This window comes from Dermacentor variabilis, chromosome 3 (genome assembly GCF_050947875.1).
Source record: "Dermacentor variabilis isolate Ectoservices chromosome 3, ASM5094787v1, whole genome shotgun sequence".
Taxonomy (NCBI): domain Eukaryota; kingdom Metazoa; phylum Arthropoda; class Arachnida; order Ixodida; family Ixodidae; genus Dermacentor; species Dermacentor variabilis.
Window position 1 is genome coordinate 230,267,309 of NC_134570.1, and position 22,426 is coordinate 230,289,734.

Consider the following 22,426-nt stretch of genomic DNA (forward strand, 5'->3'; position numbering starts at 1 on the left):
TTTACGCGAACATAAAAGGAGCATTGTTAGCAAAGTATAACTTGTCGCCTGAAGCTTTTCGGTTAAAGTTTAGAGAAACAACTAAACAACCAGACAAAAGCTACTCTGAGTTTGCATACAAGCTAGCAAGCTTTTTGGAAAACTGGCTGAAAGGCGCCGACGCGTTTGATGACAAGGTGAAAATGTTTGATGAAATTTGCCTAGAGCAGTTCTATTCCACGCTTCCGACCAAATTGAGGGAATGGGTGCTCGACAGGTCAGACGTGAAAACTGCACGAAAGGCAGCGGAGTATGCCGATGACTACTGCGTTAAACACCGTTCTGATAATACCGAAAAAAACGGACGGGTAGCAGGAGTCCCCACAGCACAGCCGAGATTATTTCGTAAGCCAGAGAAGAAAGATGAGAATGAACTAAAGGAATCCTTCAATTTACGGCACAAGTTGTTTGAAGCACCTAAACAAATTGTCTGCTTTAACTGCCAGAAATCCGGACACGTGGCCGCGGGATGCCGGGTTCCGAGAGTGTCCCCGGTCCAGTTCGTTCACGAGCCAAACGAAGACCTACTGCGTCCGTACCTTCATGACATGGAAGTTAACGGAAAGGAATGTAAAGTATTGCGCGATACAGGTGCAACGTATGACGTGGTGCACTCGTCCTTCGTAAAGGCGGGAGATTTCACGGGGGATTGCGTGTGCTTACGGCAGGCCTTGGAAAAAAGTACGCTGAGCCTACCAGTAGCCAAAGTAACTTTGAAAGGTTCGTTCGGTGAAATTGAGACCGAAGCAGCCGTCTCGGACGATGTATTGCCAAGGTGTCCATATTTGTTATCAAACAGAACGGCAAAAGAGCTGCAGAAGTCTGGAGTCACGCTCGATATGAACCCTGTAATGATTGTTACTAGGTCGATGGCGAAAAAAGCTGAAACTGAACCGCAGCTTCGCGCACGCGCTATCACTCGCAGCGCTGCGGACCATCATCACGGTCTGGCCGATAACAACGGCGGCCCAAGTTTAGGCTCGCAGGAATCCGTCGACGAAGAAAGCGAACTTGAAACCAGTTGCATCCCCCCCACGAGCCGCGATTTTCAGGCGTTGTCTTCCGTTGATAAGAACACGTTGATCGAGGAACAAAACAAAGATTCAACTCTCGCAAAATGCCGTGAAAGCGTTTTTAAGCAAGAAACAGGCAGCGGCTCATTCTATGAAAGAAGTGGCATAATGTACCGTTTGTTTCACGGAAAGAAAGGTACAAGCGTTGACCAACTTGTGGTCCCTCGGAAGTACCGCGAGAACATTCTGGAGCTTTCCCATCGGGCACGCTGGTCCGGTCATCTCGGCATTAACAAAACAAAAGCAAGGTTGCTATGCGAATATTACTGGCCCGGTTGCTTTAAAGATGTGGAACAGTTTGTTCGTAGTTGTGACGTTTGCCAGCGCACAGGTAGACCGAACGAGAAACGTAAGGCGCCCATGGCCACCATACCGATTATTACGGAGCCGTTCTGCCGAGTCGTGGTAGACATCGTAGGGCCCTTGCCAGTAACAAAGTCGGGGTTTAAATATCTCTTGACCATGGTGTGCCCTGCAACTAAATTTCCTGAGGCAGTGCCATTGCGTGCCCAGACGTCAACAGACTTAGTGGATGCACTCCTCTACATCTTTTCCCGCGTTGGTTTTCCGAGTGAAATCCAGTCGGATCTTGGCAGCGTCTTTACGAGCGAGTTGGCCACCACGTTCCTTAACAAGTGTGGCATCAAGATACACCACAGTTCTGTTCACCATCCACAAAGCAACAGTGTAGAGAAAGTTCATTCAGTAATGAAGCGCGTATTACGGGCCTTGTGCTACAAACAGAAAAAGGAGTGGGACACTGCGTTGCCAGCTATGCTGTTTTCCTTACGTTCTGTGGCCCATGAGTCTACGGGTTTCAGTCCAGCAGAACTCTTGTATGGGAGGGCATTGCGCTCACCACTTAAGCTAGTTCGTGAGAAGTGGGAAGATAAGGGAAGCGATCCAACGGTGGTCCAGTACGTTTGTAGCCTGCTGCAGCGCTTGTACGATACGCAGATTCTGGTGGAGGCTAACATGCTCGCAGCACAGGCAAAAGCAAAAAAAAAAACGTTATGATAGAAACAGCAGCATACGCCATTTCAATGAAGGGCAAAAAGTGCTTATGCTACGCACCTCGAAAGCGAACAAGTTGGAAGTACACTGGGAAGGTCTCGGGACGGTACAACAAAAGCTTTCAGACACTAACTACGTCATCAAACTGCCGGGTCGTAAGAAGGAAGTGCGCATCTATCACTGTAACTTCATGAAGCCGTACGTAGAGCGAGTGCAGATCGTGAACTTGTTGCTAAATGAACCGGAAGAAGTAATAGCCGAACTTCCAGATATCCCACGCAACCTAGCTCGTTTTTCTGTTGATGAGATCCTTGCTTTGACCGTCAACAGAGCGGTTCTCAGCGAAAGCCAGCTTGCAGGTCTGACAGAATTGATAACTGAGTACCAACAAGTATTTTCAAAGGTTCCCGGTCGAACCACTCTGATGACTCATGATATTGAGTTAACCTCTCCTGGCAGCACGAGATGTAAAGCTTACCGATGTTCACCTCGGCAAGAAAGACTGATGAGGGAGGCCGTCGAACAGATGTTGACGCTTAAAATTGCCGAACAGGGTGAAGGAGTTTTCATGTCCCAAATGATAATTGTGGAAACTAGCGGTAAAGAGCCTCGCCCGTGTATCGATTACCGTAAGCTTAACGCGGTGACTGCTACCAAAGTGTACCCCATACCTCACGTAGAAGATTGTCTTGAAAAAGTGAGCAGAGCGAAGTTTATTTCCACGCTCGACTTAGTGCGTGGGTACTGGCAAGTGCCACTGAGTGAACGAGCGAGCCACTTAGCTGCTTTCGTGACTCCTTTCGGCACCTTCCGACCTTTGGTTCTACCCTTTGGGCTCAAAAATGCCCCCTTTGCATTTTCAAGGCTAATGAACCAAATCCTATCTGGAGCTGAGGCATTCGCCCTACCCTACCTAGACGACATCGCCGTATTTTCATATTCTTGGCCTCAGCACGTGAACCAATTGCGCGAAGTGCTAGATAGGCTCCTAAAGGCTGGCTTAACTTTAAAGGCTCAGAAATGCAGGTTAGGGTGCTCCGAAGTTGACTACCTTAGACACAGATTAGGCCAGGGGCATCGAAGCCCACTTGAGTTGAAGATTCTCGCAATCAGAGAGTTTCGCCGGCCTGAAACGAAAACGGAAATCCGCACATTTCTAGGAATGGTAGGTTATTACCAACACTACATCAAGGGCTTCTCGGAGGTTGCTAGCTCACTTACAGACGCACTAAAGAAAGACGCCCCTACTCGGGTAGAATGGGACGAAGCCAAACAGACTGCATTTGCTTCTTTGAAAGCTGCACTTGGAGAAAAGCCAATCCTCGCAAGCCCGGACTACTCAAGGCCCTTTCTTGTGCAATGTGACGCAAGCGAAAAAGGGGTGGGTGTAGTATTAAGCCAGGAAAACGAGCACGGAGACGAACATCCGATTCTGTACGTGAGCCGAAAGTTGACCGCTCGCGAACAAGCCTACAGTACCATAGAAAAAGAATGCGCGTGCCTAGTGTGGGCTTTAGAGAAGCTCTCGTGTTACTTGTCAGGTTCAGAATTCATTTTTATTACAGATCATAGGCCGCTCACATGGCTTCAACAAATGTCGAACAAAAACGGTAGATTACTACGTTGGAGCCTAAGTTTGCAACCGTACGCGTTCACGGTTAAACACAAGAAGGGATCTCTGCATGCAAATGCAGATGGCCTGAGCAGGGCCTTCTCTCACTCGGCGTCACTCGGCAGTAATGCAGCAAAGCATTCATTCTGAATTCATTAGCCGGCCTGGTTCGGTCGAGGGTCCTCGCTGGTCGTCAGTTCTGTTTCTTTTAGAAAGGTTCCAAAACCCTCTGCGTATCGGGGTCGGGTCGGGCCACACCCGGCGGTTGTTGTGGTGCTTGCGGGGGCTTGCCTTCTTGCCTATGCCCAGGAGCTTGTCCATGGACGCCTCCACGAGCAACCCTTTCACGTCTGCGGTCACCTGAGAACGGGTTTCCCGATCAATCTACCGAACAATAGCTCAAGACTCCAGAACCACGTCTCCAAGGGCTCATCTGTCAAGAATGTGCCCAATTTGGCAAAGGGGCAACTTTGGAATCACCAGGGGTCCGGGCGCCCGGGCGAAGTGGCGTCCGGCACTTCGCCCGCTTCAACTGCTTCAAGGGAAAACCGAATGTGTTCTTCTGTCAAACTTCGAAAAACGTTCGGAAGTGCATTTGTGTTGCAGTGTGGACCTTCTGGGAACCCCTTTCCCCCCCCCCCAATCTTCTTCCGTGGGGAGGAGCTGTTGCGCTCACGCGCATGCGTCTGCCTACACCAAGTGCCGAAGCCCGGCGAGCCTGTCAGCGAGATAAGGTGCTGTCGCGCATGGTTCTGCTCGTGAGGAGGGTTGTTTCCCTCTCCCTTTGTGAAGGCGAGGCTGGTAAAAAGGACAGCGCAGCCACGCCGTAGGGCTTTTTGTACCAACCGGCAGCAGCAATGCCGGAATAAAGTAACGTCGTTCGGCGTCGTGTTCTTGCCTCGGCTCGGAGCCCTGCTCGGCCGAAACGTAACACAACAGCATCATCCACGTTGAGGGCGCCGGTGTCATCCCGCGGCAAGTTCAGGGATGAGCTCCCAGTCAGCTGATTCGGCCTTCCACCGAGGAACGCGTGGCGGGCACTTATCCCCTTTCGTTGCGTTCAGCATGAAATGAAAGCAGTCGCTGCCGTAGGAATTTTTCATAACATTCCACTGGAGGTACGTCATTAGTGTTGGAGATGCTATGCTCAAATCTATGGAAGGATATTTCTTGTTATAATTACTGTAAAAGGTTGGTTTTACTTATTTAGTAAGCGTGCCCCAGTTCAATAAAGAAATTTTTCGTATGAACAGCCTCGCACATCACACTGAGGGTCCACCCACAGAGTACTGTGTGTATATAAATGTCGAAGAATCATATAGGGTTCAGGAAGTTCTACTAAGGCCTGAAATTCTTCTCTGTGGAGCTGATAATGTGGGGGTACGTACAGAGAGCAGATGGTAGTAAGTTTATTTGGAAGCACAGCTCAAACTGCAACTGCCTCAACGGCTGTTTGGAGTTCTAAGCGCTGGCACGCCCTACTTTTTTATCAAGCATGATTTCCACGCCGCCAGACGAAGTGGTAGCCTTGTCGCGGTCTTTACGAATAACTAACTGGTGAAGGAAGTTTGTATGCTTAGCTTTTAAGTGGAGTTCCTCTAAGAACAGCACCTTTGGACGCCGCGCACAGGGCCCCACATCAGAATTGCTGGGGGTCAGCTAACGACACCAACGGGAACATGCACCGCCCGAATCCACATCGGTAACTCTAGCTTCGCTGCCACTTTCGTCATTCTCCCCGGCTGCTGCAAAGACCTCATCTTGGGGATGGATTTTCTGCTAGATCACGGCGCAGCCATGAACATTCCGGCACGTGTGGCGACGTTTTTCTGCCAGCCCATACGGCGACACGACGAATGACGGGCAACATGAGCGTTTGCGAATCGCCGACGACGTGACCGTCCAGCCGCGATCCTGCCGCCTTGTATCTGCATCATGCAAGAAGCCCTACCACAGGGATGTGATCGCGGAGCAAATAGTTGCACTACTGCTCACGCAAGGCGTTTCTATTGCTAGATGCGTACTCGACATGACTCGTGGGCATGCGGAAGTCCTTCTCACGAACTTCAGCTACGAACGCCGTCCCATCCAGAAGGGCACCGGAATCGCGTACCGCGACACCGCACAAGTTGCAGATTTGCCCAGCATGTCGACTCGAGCTTGTAGAGAATTTGCATTTCTTTAACTTGGCTTCTACCGCCTCGTTCGGGTGTTCTTGATGGATCAACGGAGGGCGTCAGATAATTGCTTTCGGCAGATGTTGGTGTATGTTGAGGATAACTGAGGTTTGTAACACGTTGCACAATCTCAGGGTGCTTTCATACATGCTGGGTTCTTGCGGAATATCGTAGGAAAACGTTCTGTAGAATATCCTTGTGGGACCATTCATAGATTGGCGACTGTCTCTACGGCGACTCTTAACACTTTTTCACCTCTGCGAGTGGCGAACGCAGCGCATCATTCTAATGCACCCGTCTGCATAGCTGTAACCGCGTTTGACTATGCGAGGCACACGTTGCAGCAGCCTCATCGCGGCCTTACAGGCAGGAGAGGTCTACCCTGCGGCGCTTCCAGCCGGAAGCCGGTTTAGGCGGAAGTGTGACAAGGATGACAACGGCACAGCTTCATACCCGGCAGCCGATGGCGCGGCAAACACAACTGAGCACCTGCTCTGCTTCTGAGCCGCGTATTCCAAAGAGGGGGCTTCTCCGTCCACATTGCTTCCCTGCGATGTCACAAATTTTGGTCCCCAGTCGGTAATGCAGCGCCACCTTGAAGCACCTGCTTAGATTCCTGGAGGACACGGGGCTGTTATCTAAGCTGTAGATGCACTGCCGCTGTCAGCTATGTGTGCTGTGCCGACGATGACTTTCACTTTGTTCTTCCCTCTTTAAGTCCCCTTCCCCAAGGCACTGAGCGTGCTTCCTAGAGCACAACATAGCGCCTGCTTCTCTTCACAATCACTGTCTCTCTCTTCGAAGCCTTGAAAGTTCAGACGAACTCGCGAAAAGCAAACAGAGCTGCGGCGGTTGGGTTCCTAGCTGTGGGAACCGTTGTATGCTTAGTCTGACCTATAAAGGAGGATCCCGCGGGCTGTCTCTTGCGACGCCGTGCACTTCTGATATTTGTTTTATTTGCTTCTGCGGTGGCTTCTAAAATGTCGCTCAGGAAGATTGCTTGGACTGGAATCCTAGGGCCGTATAACGTAAAACTATTCCAATATGTTTTATTACAATCTCCTGACGTCAAATTTGCGTAACCGCCGACGCAAGCATTGGGCGGTCAACCGCGGGGTTGTCTGAACAGACCAAACTCTGTCCTCGTTCATAAGAGGTCACTTTTGTTTGCCTGAAAAACGAATAACATTGCCTACACTGAGTGGCTTGTCTAATCTAATTGGCTGACAAGAGGCGAGGAGCACTCTTAAGTGGAGAGGGATTCGATGAGGCCGAGCCACTGCACTGAAAATCGATAACCGCATGATGTGGGAGGTGCTGGCGTCTGCTATTAGTCCGCTTTCTGTTGCTTAGCTTGAGGTGGCTGGTCGAAAACCGCGGCGGCATACAAGGGAAGCTTAAGAATGATGCTAAAACGCATCCTCAGCAAAGAAAAGTTGGCAGAACGATGTCGTAAATGTGCCGAAAGCGCTCGAAAACGTAACACGGCCACGAAAAATTTTTTATTATACGCAATTAAACCCATGCTCTCCGCCAGGTGCGAGTAGCCAGTGCCTGAGCGATCAGCGGCAGCCATCTTTCATTCCTTTCGGAACGGGGCAGCCTGCGGCTATTCACAAGAAAATTCAGTTTTGTTTGGCATATTAATGCATTGTTAACGCGTACATGTCACTTTGATGCGTGAGCTTTCGCGGTTTTGTGACGTCGCGTGACAGGCAGGTGAAGTGGGTGCCGCCCGAAAACTTTTGACCAATAGCCGAGGTCTAATGGTGTAAAGGCGTCGAATCAGAAATATATATTTTTCTTTTCTTTGGTCCATTTGTGCATAATCAGTGTGTACACGTCATATCAGAGGGCGAGCTATCGCGGTTTTCGTGACGTCGCGTGACAGACAGGTGATGTGGGGATGGTCCAAAAAAGTTTTTGACCGATCGCGGAGGGCTGATTGCAGAATTGGAATAGAAAAGTTTGGAATATTTTTACGTTATAGCGTCCCTAGTATATGCGAGGTTGTCCTGAATATCGGCGCCTCCAGTAGATGCCACATGGGTATGACGATGCACAACCCGGCAGGTGGGCAGAGACTGGAAAAAAAAATTATGGGGTTTTACGTGCCAAAACCACTTTCTGATTATGACGCACGCCGTAGTGGAGGACTCCGGAAATTCTGACTACCTGGGGTTCTTTACCGTGCACCTAAATGTAAGTACGCGGGTGTTTTCGTATTTCGCCCCCATCGAAATGCGGCCGCCGTGGCCGGGATTCTACCCCGCGACCTCGAGCTCAGCAGCCTAACACCATAGCCACTGAGCAATCACGGCGGGTCATACACTGGAAATACACCATAAACACTTGACTAGCTGCTTATTCGCGTCGACTATAGCAAAACGTACGCTCGACGGTCGTGAAATAAAATGTCAGCATGTGTGATGTTAAACAGAGTGCTTGTGTTTTCATGTGACCGCTTTTATACGTATTTCATTGAATCTTTAGATGCGCTTGCTGCGATGAGGATGTGCCGAAATAGTCATTTAGTGTGGCCACAGCCTAGTACGTCGAAGCTACATTTCTGGAAAAAAACGAAATGTTCAAGTCGTGTACAGGTATTTAGGTACACGCTAAAGGTACCGCAGGTGGTCAGCATTATTCCGAAGCTCTCCACTACAGCGCGCTTGTTAATCAGATCGCGATTTACGAACGCAATACTTGTAGATACAAGTAATTTTAAGAGCGCTTAAGAACAATGTGTTATGTGATATCGCGAGGACTTCGTCGTCTTACAGCAGAAATGTGATAACAAAGGCGAACAGCTAAAGCGAGTCATCATGGTTGTGAGGCAGAAGTCTTGCTTGCAACTAGTTTAACGCGCCGACGCTGCCGTGCAAGTGGGCGGCGGAACGCCACCTGGGCGTCGAGAACGCCGTGAGCTTCCACGCACTGTGAATGAAACTCGCGCGGCATTATTTATGACTAACGCGGTCCGTGGTTCCTCGGTGGACAAGCGTTTTGTGAATGGCAGCGAAATTTCCTTTGTAAATCCATAACCCTAATCAAGCTTCGTCAGTACACCGGCAGAAGCAGGTTCTTTCGAATTTCACCATTTCTTCGTTATATAGCGACAGTTGTAGGAAATTTAGTAAAGGCTTACATGGCCGGTTACAAAGCACTGTGGCGCCGCAGTTGGGCAAAGCGTATGACTTACCTATGACTGTCGGCTTTCCAAATGAGAACATCCCCGCTGATGCGACGATGATACCGTACGACATTGACATCCGTTCCACTCCAAAGTAGCAGGCTACCGTAACGGGAATCACGATCATGCCAGCGCCAATTGCGCAGGCTGTGCCCACAGAAGCGGCGAAGATGAGCCCGTGAATGTACAAGAAGGGCAGTACGAGGAGTATTAAACCCTGGCCGGCGAAGACGATCACCATGAGAGCCTTGTTGGAGAGCAGTCCGCGGTCCACTGCGGCTGGAAGCAGGAGCCGCGCGAAGGCCTCCGCGATCGCCCCCATGGCGTACACTGTCACTGCTGTGGAAAGGGTGGCGCCTCGGTCCACGGCGAAGTCGATGAAAAGCGCAATGTAGCACTCGTAGCCGAAGCTCTGAACGATGAAGCTGTACATGAAGAGGTACAGAATGGGCGATTTGAAGACGCTCATTCCGTGACGCCACGTTCCGTGCTTTTCGTTCTCCGAGGACGGTTGCTCGGCGCCGAGCGAAGCGGACCTTCTCCACTCTGGGGTGCGAGGGAACAGGCTGAACGCGAGACCGTTCATCAGCATTCCCCCGAAGATCAAAAGGGTGCCGTGCAGGCCGTACTTGTCGTAGAGGTACTCGAGCAACTTCGGGAAGACGAAGGCGGCCAAGGTGGCGCCCAAGAAGTACACGCCTGTGGCCAGGCCCTTGTGCTTGACGAAGTGCTCGCTGATGATGGTCGGGGAGGCGACGAACACCATGCCCGCTCCGATAGCTGCGATGCCGTTCGGAAATAAGAACCACGCTGTATTTATTGCGCACTATGCCGAGCAATACGAGCGGGAACACGCGCGGCAGAGCGATACGCTGATGTGGAGGGGGCGCTCTTCCGCCAACCGTTTGCACTCCCACTGCGGTAGCATTTCACTGGCCGCCGACAGCCGATAATACCCCTTTTACACGGGCGACCTCAACCGTGGTTAACGTAACCTCGGTTATCGCTAAGCCCTTGTTACATGGGCAGCTTAACCGCGGTTAAACTTAACCGTGGTTAACTCGCTTAACCGTGGTTAACGCGAACCGTAGTCCGCCAGAGTTACACGGGCTATCCCGATCACGGTTAATGGTCTGATGACGCGTTACGTGATCTCTTGCGTACATGCTTCATTTTGACATTTGATTACAGTGGTAAAAGATGTTATTTTTCAGCAAAACAATTGTCATATTTGAGAACTTTAACTTGTAAGACTGCGTTTTGCACGTGTAGGTTATTTATTTTCGATGCTCCTGCCCCCAGTTGTGAGCATGCCTGGTGGGCAAAGAGCTATACAAAAAGTCAGAATTAAGGGCCAGAAATGGGTAAATATATAAAAAAATAAGACCACTGCACGAAAAGGTAAAAAAATGTTCTTAATGAGCAAATGAATGTTTCAACTGACAAGCATTGGTTACATAATTAAAGAGAGTACAACTTTAACCGAATGCACTTTCGAACTATACGCTTGCATTTTCAAAAAAGAATAGAAAAGGAAGAAGAGGCAGTGCGTTCAGGTGTTAATGTATGTACACTGCGATTTAACATTGCACAAATTATCACAAAACTGTATGTGTTAAAAATACTTAAGTTATAAGTTTAAAAGCAGCACAATCAAACTGGACAAGAAAGTGAGACGAACACAAACACACAGCGTTTGTGTCTCATTTGTCCAGTCTCATTGCACTGTTCTTAAATGTTGAAATTTGTGCGTAGCCGTCATCTCTGTGTAGAGGCGCACGCTTCAACTACTTGAGCACAGAGCGGCCAGATTATCTTCCCAAATGCGTATCCGTCCCTCAGTTGTCGCGTCAGGCCAAATGATACGCTTTTTGGAAGACATCTGGGAAGCGCCAGCGCTGCAGTCGGGAGAAGTACCATCCGCCATTTTGCGCGTTTCCAAAACGTCGTTTACACTAAACCGAGGTTGCCGAGCTCGGTTGGCGGCCTAGCCGCAGTTTCGCCTGCCGTGTAACCGCGCTAACCAAGACGGATATGTGTCGCAGTGACTTGCAGCGAGTCATTTTTTTTTTTCGGTTTTATATTTTGAGAGCGCAGCTTTTAGGCGCCCGTTCCTGCGTTTAGCGTAAAGCGCTTTTGTATACAGGACCTACCTGATGGAACGCATCGTGTCATGCGTTACAGATTTCCAGGGTAATCGACAATGCTTACGCATCGCAACAGTGATACTATTGGTCACGCTTCGGTGCACATAGTTACCAGTAACCGCAATATCAAACAGCTTCATCACTGTGTGCTGGCGATGCGAAGTTCCGCACTTTGTATAAAAGGGACGCACGGTGGGAGTGCCAACAACGGTCATAAGAACAGCGTCCTCCTTTCCACTTCGTTTCCGACAGCGGCCGCCGCGGATCTCCCGTGGCAGGGTTCGAGGCTATCTGGCACGGGCTCCTGTGTTCCCGCTCATATTGCTCACTATAGTATATACAGTAATACCGTTACACTATCCTTAAGTGTTGCGCTGAACAACAAAACAGTGCCGAGTTATCATGACGCCCTCTGTTCGCGCCCCTCGCTGTAGGCAGCGTCTCAAAGAAAGCCTTTGCGCGACGCGCGTCCCCCAACGTGCGGGCATTCTTCAAGAAGCTCACGTCACGAGGAAACTCTGCTCATTTAGGCATGACTACAATTTTTCACGTACGCACGCAGCATAGAAGGTTTTACAAGCATAACAACTGGTAGAACATTCCTAACAATATTAGTGGCGAGAATATGGCGTGGCGCCCTCTCGCGAGTGACGTCACGGCCAGGACTCCGGCTCTCTCATTCCCTTTGTGTTGGAGGTGTCGGCCTATATCGGCTGCCACGCCTGAACCACAGAATTCCTTCTTCAAAAGCGCGTGAGTCGAGAAAATTTGCGGATTGGATATGGCAAGGTATGTGGCGTTGAAGGGGTCTACTGGTTTCGCAATGCATATATTCGCCATGTCTGTCCATAAATTTTGCGTAAAAAGAATGTCTGCAAATTTAACACGCGAAGTTGTGTATGATGCTTCGCTGAAAACTTTACATTCCCTTAGTACTTAGCTATGAGAGATATTGCGCTTTACGTGGGAGAAAAATTTTGGTAATTGGTGTCAACATGTCATCTGTGCTGGAAAGACACTGCCCAGCGAAGCCGTCATCATGTTTCTTATTGCTCTGGTGAGTTGTTCTATTCAACTGTAGCCACTTTATTAATGGGTAAAAGACTTATGCGTGCATTTCGTATAAAAAAATTTGCTGCTACCTTCACCGCTCTCTGAAACAGGCCTCCATAAAACGAATTGCACGTGGTTGCTAACAGGACGGCGCGTAATGTAGACTATTTACATAGTTAATTCACAAATACCATAGTAGCAGTTACCTGAAACAAAGCTTTCGTGGTTAAAATCGAGAGCCAATCAATTGCAAGCGCTGAAATGTTTCGTGGTGGTCCTCAGTAGCCTTTATCGACTATATGACACACCCCTCACGCAACGGTAGCAATCGACTGTCGTTAGGGCGAGGCACGCATTGTTCGCGAAACCCATCAGCTCAATAGGACTTCGAATTGCAACCATGAAGCAGTTTCTTACAGCGCCAATTGCAATGCCTAAAGTATATACTCGAGGTACTACAGCGCAGCTTATACGCTGCCTAGAAAAGGAAAAATCGGGCACCTTCTGCCTCAACATGTCTCGATCCAGCGTTGTTTAGTTATACAAACGAAGAACTATTCGCTTTGTCGCTACATAAAAGAGAACCTCGCAAACTTTAATTAGGAATACACCACAAGCATTACATATTTCACTTGATTTTCGACCCTCATCCGGGGAATTCTGATATTTTCAATAAGTCCCATACTATTAATAATTGACGCTTCGGCTTCTTTCTGGCTGCATTCATACGGTCTAAAAGGCATATTTACTAAATAATTTGGGCCGAGAAGCCTGTGTCATTTCACCAAACGAATTCCTCATGTATAGTCCTAAAACAACAAGCACCAGTAAATTGCTCAAGTGAGCGGAACGCGTTGCATATATATATATATATATATATATATATATATATATATATATATATTATATCGGTGCATTCATTTTTCGTGTTCTGCTAATAGCTGCAAGCATCAATTCGCCTTACTTCCAAATACCGCCACTTCAAACATTTGAAGAATGGAGAACCGCCTAATCTTGAGAAGCAGTTCAAGAAGCAAGTGGTGCTGGTAGAATCTAAACTGCAGGGTTAGTTGTTACTGCGGAGTGTTTCTGTGAAGAAATGCAAAAATTCGATATTATACCATGAACTACTCGTAGTGAGCAAACATGTTGTAGCGGATTAAAATCAAGGTAACCATTGTAGAAGTCATATATAGCCAGCGTTTGTGACATATTTGTTGCGCCGCGGCATGTATGGTGTCATATAGCTGGACTCTTTTATGCTATGTTTTTGCGGTTGTCGATCCGCGCATAAAACAACCGCAATGGGCTGGCCTGCGCTCATTCGGCTGGCACTATAGCCTTACCGTTGAGAGCTGCATTGTCGTCTAAGGAATGAGCTCTTCGAGTGAATTTTCGCTAACGAAGTTGTCGTAAACATATATTTGCGACGACCGCCATAAGTATACAAGCAGAGGGAACGAGGCCGAACAAACGAAAACACCGCAGAAGGCGCCCGGACGCAGCTCGAACTGCAGCAGACGGCGTCCGTGCCCTGACGTCACCCCTGTAGTTCGTTCTCGGGGCTAATAGCAATATTGCTTACTGCGGAATAATGAAAAAAAAGGAAGCCGGCACGCTACAAAGGCCTGCACGGACGTACGTCGCTTCAAGCGCTATCGGTCGTTTCACATTTCAGTGTACAGATATCGCCTTATTATTAAAAATCGGCTGTTATTAACTCGTGCAACCTGTGCTCTGTGTTGCCATTTTACTGGGTTGTCCACTAGTGCTATCATATCTTACGTTCACTTCGTGTATAAATTGTGGGTTTTCGTGGATAGACAAATATGACGAACCCCAGCGCGTTTCCGTCAAATTTCGCATAGTCTTTCATCATTAACAGAATATGGGTCATAATACCGGTTCCATGCTGTTTGGTGAATCTGCAGCGGAGCTCTACGTATCTGCTGTGGCATTGCAGAGTCAGTGAGGTTTGGTCAGCGTACCATCCCAAAGCGGTAGTCATAGCAGTTGAAGTACGCACGTATAGCAGCTTACACAGCTTAGTGAGCAAATGTTTTTGAACATCGAGGTCCCGACTGCTGCAGAGGGCTCAATATTGGTGAAAAGCCCGTGACGACTTCCGTGTAGCTGCGATAATCACGAAAGTTCGTTGACCGAAGGCGCCGTAGAAATACTAGGCTTTGAGCATATTGCCACGCTTCAGCTTAACTTGGACCCCTTGCGCAAAGTGGAATGCTTGCACAGATATCCTAAAACCTGCATATGCCTAACCGGAAGCATGTGGGTACTGTTTCGTAATTACAGACACAAATTGTTGGATTTTTTGTGTTAAAGAACTGAATTAAAGCGCAGACAGCAACATTTATTACTTTTCTTCCGAATGGAACTACTTTTATTCTTGTCTGTCTGTGGATGTACAAGGAAAGTGCTTAGACCGCACACTGAGCGACGTATGGGCGGCCTGACCAATAAAGGTGCGAACTTCTAATCTCCGCACTCAACTGTGCAAGCAGCAGCGTGGCCTGTGATTGAACTACTAAAGGCGGTTTGCCAATGACAGTGCAGATATAGCAGTTTTATCAGCGGTTACGTTTACGACCCCGATCGCTGCTGTTCCTCTTTCTAGTAGTTTGAAACACGTCGTACGTGGCGTGCTTTACTTGGGCTACCCCAAAAAACTCTCTTTGTATTACATTTAATGATGTGGTTGGGTGCATATTCTCTCAAAAAAATGGTTACTGCGACACAGCGACTTTTGTGCTTGGTTCTAAAGAAATATTGAAGAATAAAAAAGAATTGCCGATCCCACCACCCTGTGGGAATCACTGTACGCGAAGCTTTCATGAATCGTCAAAGCGAAATGTCGCATTACAAGAGGCACGCTGCAGCTACGAACGCGCCTCTCAGCCACCGCGGTGGACTGACCAGGTGGTCAGCAGCGTTGGCACGCGCTGAATCGCGAGACAACGTGCTCGACCTTGCAGCAACGCGCCACAGCGCACATTACTGCGACAGGCGGGCAGCGCATTTAGGCAACCAGCTCGTCCCCATATTCTCTCGTCACCGAGAAGGCGCGCTCAGTGCGTCCAAGGGCCTGTTGAGCGAAATAGCCTGAAGCGGCACGCCCATTGGCTCCACGAGCGCACCTCGACGGAGCATGGCGCACGAAAGGCTGCTGCCAGTTGCTGCGTGAGGGTGGAGGGCGTCGCCGCGGCGCCACGTTGTCATCGCTCTCGGAAACCTGTGCTATCCCTTGTCCGCGCCTGCGTTCCAACTGCGCCTCGCCAAAAGCGTCTCAGCGCGCTCGATCGGCCGCGGGGAGTCCGTTTCTCGAAGGACTGCTCGTCGGCGTTCAAGTGGACATTTGCCACTCGTAAGAAGGGCGTAAGTGTCCTCTCATTTTTCGAATTGTTTCTATGCGACGTGCCTAACACGCTGACTGCTGTTCCGAAGCGCTAGCTTGAAAATTCATGAACGCGTTTTACTCCCCCGTTTTGAGCGTGCATTGGTCGCTTGCACCTGGTAGGGTGTGACTTATCAATATTTGCACGTGCTACCATTTGCAGTATCTCATTGGCGAGCAATCTATGGTATCTTCTGCAGGTCCTTAGTTGCTCTTAGCTCATTCCCATTCCATTTTTACAAATTTCACACAGTCTTCGATGTGCTTGTATGACAGTCAGAAACGAAAGAACAAGCAGAAGCAGCCTTCTCGCAAGTTAGGTGAGAAAGTCTTCTCATTAGCAAGCTTCTTCCTAAAGCAACTGGTTTCTAGATTCTTGTTCCTACAAGGCACAACAAACCATTTTATTTTTTTTTTTTGCAAACAGTTATTCAAGTCCGACTGAGGAATGTCGTAACTAAAGTTTTGGTCTCTATGTGGGATCGAGGATGCCACGCAGCGAGTAATCTTTTACTGATGTGGTCGTGGCGAGCTGTGTTTTTCTAAAGCTATTTTTTCCCATCAGTTATTTGTCTACTGCGCCACGCAGGCAGATAAGTTCGCATTTATCGCGCATTATGTATGTAGCAACATTGTGTCGATTATTATACCGTGAAGCGAAACGCTATATCTTACCCTTATATAGATATATCATTCTCTCTGGAGATACCAGAGAGAGTGAAAATGTTCTTTTAAAACTACATACTAATTATCTCATTACCTACATAATAAAATGTGGCTAAAAGAAGTGGGGGAGTACTTACTATAAAAAAAAACTATTTACTCTGCAAAACAAGAGAACTTGTCAGAGACGTATATCTGGTTTTAGAATGTGGTCTTTTTTTCGTGATGTCACATGTACAGAGCGTTTAAAAAAGCATTACCGTTAACACCACATGGTAATCGTTACCTAGCTACAGGGCAAGTAAGTGTACATTATGACATCTTCTTTATCTCCGGCATTCACAGCATATAGAGGGATTGCATGGCTTTAAGGAGTTGTGTTGTAAATCTGCGCCCAGTAAGCTCATACTTTTGAAAATGTGAGTAACCTGCGTGAATTAAGTAGTAAAGAAACAAAGTTTTGACGATGAACTTTGGTTAGTGGTGGATGTCATGGTCAAAATGAAAGTTTTGTAAAGTTTTAGCTCGTTTCGTAGCTAGAAGCTCAGCGGCGCAGAAGGAAATAGTGTCATCATGTGGAGTAGATTGAATTGATATATTTGCCCAATGTTTGGAAATAAAGAAAGAAAAAAGTGCGTTCGTGGTTAGAGCATCGGGACTTTGTACTGGGGGAACCATGTTCGAAATCGACCATCGCACATTTTAATTTTTTTTTTTTTTTTTCATTGAGCGGCAGCCTCCATTTGACGTAGTGTAGGCGTGGGGAGGGCGTTCGCAGCAAGTCGATAATGCTGAGAAACGGACATGAAATTTGGCCGAAGAAGCCAAGAAAGATTCGCGTTAAATGGGTTGCAGTGCACACAGCTGGCATTGTCAAGCCACGACCGGAAGCTTACCGCTTTGCATGAAAACCAAAGTGTACTATGACTGTTCTCTACCGGCAATAACATATGGAGAAGAAACATAAAAATTAACAAAAGAGCTGGAGAAGAAGTTAAGGACCACGCAGCGCTCTTCAACATCCTTACCACGCAACGAGCAATGGAACGAAGAATGTTCAGCTTAACCTAAAGAGACAGAAATGCAGCAGTGTGGATTAAAGAAAAAACGGCGGTAAGCGATATTCTAGTTGACATTAACAGAAAAAATGGAGTTGGGCTTGTCATTTAATGCCTAAGGCAGGTCTATTATAAGGATGGTGTATTAGAGTTGTAGAATGGGCGTCAAGGGAAAACAAGCGCACTAAGAATGGAATTGAACTAGGTACTGTGATTAAATTAGGAAACTTGCAGGCATAAGATGGGGTCAGCTGGCGCAATACAGTAGTAACTGGATATCAGTGGGAGAGGCCTTCGTCCTGCAGTGAACCTTAACATAGGCTGCTGATGGCAATGACGAACCATGGTGAGATAGTCGACATTGCTTTGCCTGTGTCGTGTTACGATCGGCCAGCGGGGGTCTAGCCTCTTCTAGCCTGCTGCGACGAAGCGCATCGCGAAGCCAACAATGCGCACCCCTCGGACAGACTTGCAGCGCCACCGAAGCGAGACACGTTTGGCGGACCGACTATTAACTGGTTCGCTGTCGCCTCCATGGATGATTGGAAGCAAGAAAATTCCTGGAAAAGGGTGTTCTAAGGCGTTTTCTCACGGCCCCCAGTAACCGTCATGGTCGTTTGACAGACGCGGCAGCCAACTGCGGGGTCATCTCAGGAACCAGGACGCGAGGCCCTGTCTACGAGGCCCCACTTTTTCTATGTGTTCAGTGAAACAAAGGTGCGGGAGGGAGTGTGAACCCTCGCCCTAACAGGCGAGTCCTTCGACAACTTTGGGCGCCCAGATTGGACGAAGGTTGGACGGCAGTTTCCCTGGCTTAGATATCTAGGGAGTACAGAGGGGGTTTTAAGCAGCCGTTCTCGGCTCTTCAGTTTGCTTCGTTTTCCCAGTCATGCTAGAGTGATGTGTTGTAACGTTTTCCACTCTTCATGTATATATTGTAAATAAACCCAGCACTCCTCATTATAAATGACAACAAGTTCCTCACTTCAACATCGTTCTTGGCGTGGATGAGTCGGACGACGGCATGGGACCAGCTACCTCTTTTTACATGACTGACCTCAACTCTTACAACTGACTGGCAGCGGTGAGACGGACTTTGCCACGTGGTGCTGTGTCTGCGGTGAGTGCTTGGTTTTTGCTTTGACTCTCTAGGCTTCATTTTGTGGTTGTTCAGTTTAGAACAGTAGAGAAGCTGATTGTTGATCGTTAGCTAGGTTGTGTTTACCTAGTTAAGCGGGAGACACATGGTGCGATTTTGGGTGCGATCGGTCGTACGACCATTCGCATCGGCAACCGCACTCAACAGTTTCTCCAACAGAACCGCCGCACGCGGCGCCGAATCGCACGCCGCGCATGCGACCAACTTGCTGAATATTGTCGTGCGACTGCCGCATCGGTCGGGCGACCGCAGCCAATGACAGCGCCGGTAGCGCGAACGTCACGGCCACGTCGTAGACCGGACGGGGAGGAGCCGGCGAGCGAGCGCCTCGCCGCTCCGATCATGTCTGTTTTTTTTTTCTCCCTGGTCGAAACGAAGGCCTCTTTCGCCGCTGACGGCGGCACATCAATAAGCTGCAATTTGTTTCTGACACGAAATAACTTATAAATAAAGTGGCCTCGAAAGAGTGCTTTTATAAAACGTTGTGCGATATAGTAAATTGTTGGCGTGATTTCTAATCGGACGCGGTCAGCTCAGACGCGCCAGCAATCGTCTATACGAGGCGGCTCGCCTGACTGGCGTGTTTACTCATCGCTACTAACGGCACCGAGAAAACTAACCATATTTTCACTTAAGAGAAACATAAATGTTCATACATTGATTGTGCTGATGAATTTAGGCGCTTTATTACGAGCTGCGGACGCATCGGCATGGGCCCTCGGCCTCGGATAGACGGCCGGCGAGCTAGGCCTACACAGTCTCCCAGCGATCGCAAGCTCGCCTGGCATGCTCGTTCGCTTCCGTCGGCGCCAATGAAATCAAATGTGCTGCAATTTAAGCCTAAGATAACTGTGTATATGTTGTGCGGACTAACATAGGCACTTCGTTATACGAGGTGCAAGCGATTGTGTCACAAGCGCCACCAGTGTCGGATTCGATGGCCGAGCGAGCTATGCCTGCCGGCTCCTATAGCCATCGGTGGCTGTCAAAGGAGCCGTTATTGCTAACGCGGCCTTGCGGAAACACGTCTACAGTGCTTCCATAGGCGTGTTTATATTGTCATCGTTTGTTTCAAACAAGAGAGCTGTGCAAATACGTTTGCTTTCACTTTCTGTTCGAAGTTATGCAGCATTCCGAACTTACACGCAGGGGCACCGGTTCTGGGCGGAGCTACCCTCCGCTCGGTCATTCGTACCATGTGTCCCGAATCGCCACATGCGGCAAGTCGCACACGACGCGCCATACGACAGATCGCACGGAAAATCGCACCATGTGTCTCGCGCTTTATGTTTAGCGAGCAGGACCAAGGAAGTAAAGCATCACTCATGAATTTGAGAACACTGCTGAGAGACGAATTGGTGGTCGTCGGGGAGGAATTGGGCCTAGAAGTGCACAAGGAAATGATGTAATCGTAAATAATAAAGCTGATTTCCGAACAGGCCAGTGAGGAGGACATTGAAATTGGGTTAGAATTTTTTAGGAAAAGAGAGAAATGGGACAGAGAGAGAAAAGAATGGGACAGACAGAGAAAGAAAGAAGAACAGGACAGATAGGAAAGCGAAAAAGATAACGAGTTAGGGAAAATGCAACTTGACCCTGAAAGTAAACGTTTGGAGTTGCCTCCAGCGAGTGAAGGGGTTGTGGAACGATGAGCTGAGGCAGACTCATAACGCATGGACAGGCTGTTCAAGCCATTGAAGGTCCGGAATGACATAGGGTTATTCCTAAGAAACTTTGAAAGTACTTGCGAGAAGATGAAGTTCGCTCCGAGTACAAGGTGTTACGTTTCGCCTACGACGCGCGGTTTAGCCGGCGCGATTGCAACAAAGCGGCAGACATTTTGGCCCGTTCGGCGTCGCCGCTACGCTCCCCGCCAGGCGTTTCCAGGCGTTTCCAGGCGTTTCCAGGCATGTTCCGATGCCACGTGTCTTCATGTGCGTGTGTGAGTGTATGTGCCATTGTGCCCGACCGGCGGCGATAACGAGGGCAGAAGTTACCTTTTCCTTCCAGTCATTGTGCCTGACCAGAGGCGCTACGAGAGCCGAGGTTACCTTCTCCTCCCAGTCTTTGTGTCCGACCGGCAGCGCTACGACAGTGTGCGTCACCTTAGCCCATTGTACAATCACGTGCTCGTCTATTGAGGGGTTCCTTCTTGCCCTCAACTGCGAGAGTATAAAAACAGCTGCCCCCGGACGCCAAAAAGAGGGCTCCGATTTCTTCTGTTGAGTAAAGTGCTCTCCCGTCTCTCTACTTCGGTCAACCTGACCGCCAACTCTTTGCAATGTTAAAATAAACAAGTTGTTTTGTTGTTACCAGTCGACTCATGCTTTGCCGGGACCTTCGGATGCTTCCAGTTGTACCCCAGGCCGCCAGGCCAACGCTACCCTTGGGGCTTGCGACCCAGGTACAACCACGGGCGTCAGCGCCGAGTTCCCAACCGATCGCACCAGCGGTGCGACCACAACAACTCGCGCCATCGGTGCGATCCAAACAACTGGTGGCAGCGGTGGGATCGCGACAACGGAGGCCAGCAGCAAAGAGATGCAGTTGACTGTATGCTGAGCAGCTCAACAACGATCCGGGAGCAGTGCAACGAGCCCTGTGTGATGACTGGTTGCCTGCAGCGGAACGACTGCGCTGAACTCTTGGCTGCGAGGTTTGGTGAGTGCGGGACTTTCTTCTTCTGAGCTTTGCCAGGCTTTTGTTAGTGTCAGAAACAGAGCTGGTAATTGTGGTTGTCGTTGCTGCCGGGTTAGTTTGCGGCAAGACAATAGTAAGCAGTAGAGAAAGCAGCATTCAGAACAGCCATGGATTTGAAGTCGTTGCGCAAACCGAAATTGTTGGAGCTTGCAAGAGAGTTGGGTCTGGATGTCTCAGACAAACTAAGAAAACCTGAACTGCTAAAGGCTATTCTTGAGTTAGAGGCTGAGGATGACGAGCTGTCGGAATGCCTTGAGACCATTGAGGAGAGGGAGACTGCAAAAAGACAAGAGCGCGAACTTAAAGAACAGAAAGAAAAACAAGAGCGTGACCGTCAACACGCTTTGGAAATGAAGCGTCTCGAGATAGAGATGGAACGCGCTCGTAATGGAAGTCAGGCACACGGTGCAGGAGAACGCGTATTGTTCAAAATGACTGACCTGATGCGGCCGTTTAAGCTTGGAGAGGACATTGGTTTGTTCCTGGTTAACTTTGAGCGAACGTGCGAGAAGCAGGGGTTCTCTCGGGAAACGTGGCCACAGCGCTTGCTCACTTTGTTACCCGGCGAGGCGGCCGACGTAGTCGCTCGCTTGAATAGAGAGGAGGCAGAGGATTTCGACAAAGTGAAATCGAGTCTGCTAAAAAAGTACAGACTGTCAGCGGAGGCGTTCCGTCGGAAGTTTCGGGAAAATGAGAAAGGCAAAAGTGAGTCATATACAGAGTTTGCGTATAGGCTTATGTCAAACATGCAGGAGTGGCTCAAAGAAGAGAAAGCGTTTGGTGACCACGATAAAGTTCTGCAGTGTTTCGGGCTAGAACAGTTTTATAGTCGGTTACCGGAGAACGTGCGGTACTGGGTCTTGGATAGGCCAGACGTTTGTACGGTGGCTAGAGCCGCTGACCTAGCCGAGGAGTTTGTGACGCGTCGGGCTCGCGGAGCTAAGGACGGTCAAAAGGGTGAATTTGGCTCGAAGTTTGAGAGGCCGAGGTTCACGCCCATGAGATTAAAGGGGGACACGCATAGTGAGGATGCGAGTGAAAGCAGTCCGACCAAACGTAAAGAGACGGCGGCAGCCAAACGCAGAAAGCGGTTCGAGATGAGGCGAGCGCGCGTGTGTTATACGTGCCA

The 22,426-nt window shown here is 49.0% G+C and overlaps 1 protein-coding gene across 3 annotated transcripts in view; it reads right to left on the bottom strand.

The window, feature by feature from the left end:
- Window positions 1-22,426, bottom strand: part of LOC142576696 (monocarboxylate transporter 12-like) — a 162,112-nt gene that overhangs the window by 23,659 nt on the left and 116,027 nt on the right. For 2 of the 3 annotated variants that reach the window (XM_075686934.1, XM_075686932.1), the window contains one exon: window positions 9,118-9,888. In XM_075686934.1, coding sequence (XP_075543049.1) covers window positions 9,118-9,888 — 771 coding nt within the window. Of the gene's footprint in view, window positions 1-7,758; window positions 8,000-9,117; window positions 9,889-22,426 lie in introns of those variants that run through there. The other variant, XM_075686933.1, reaches the window with a different exon arrangement.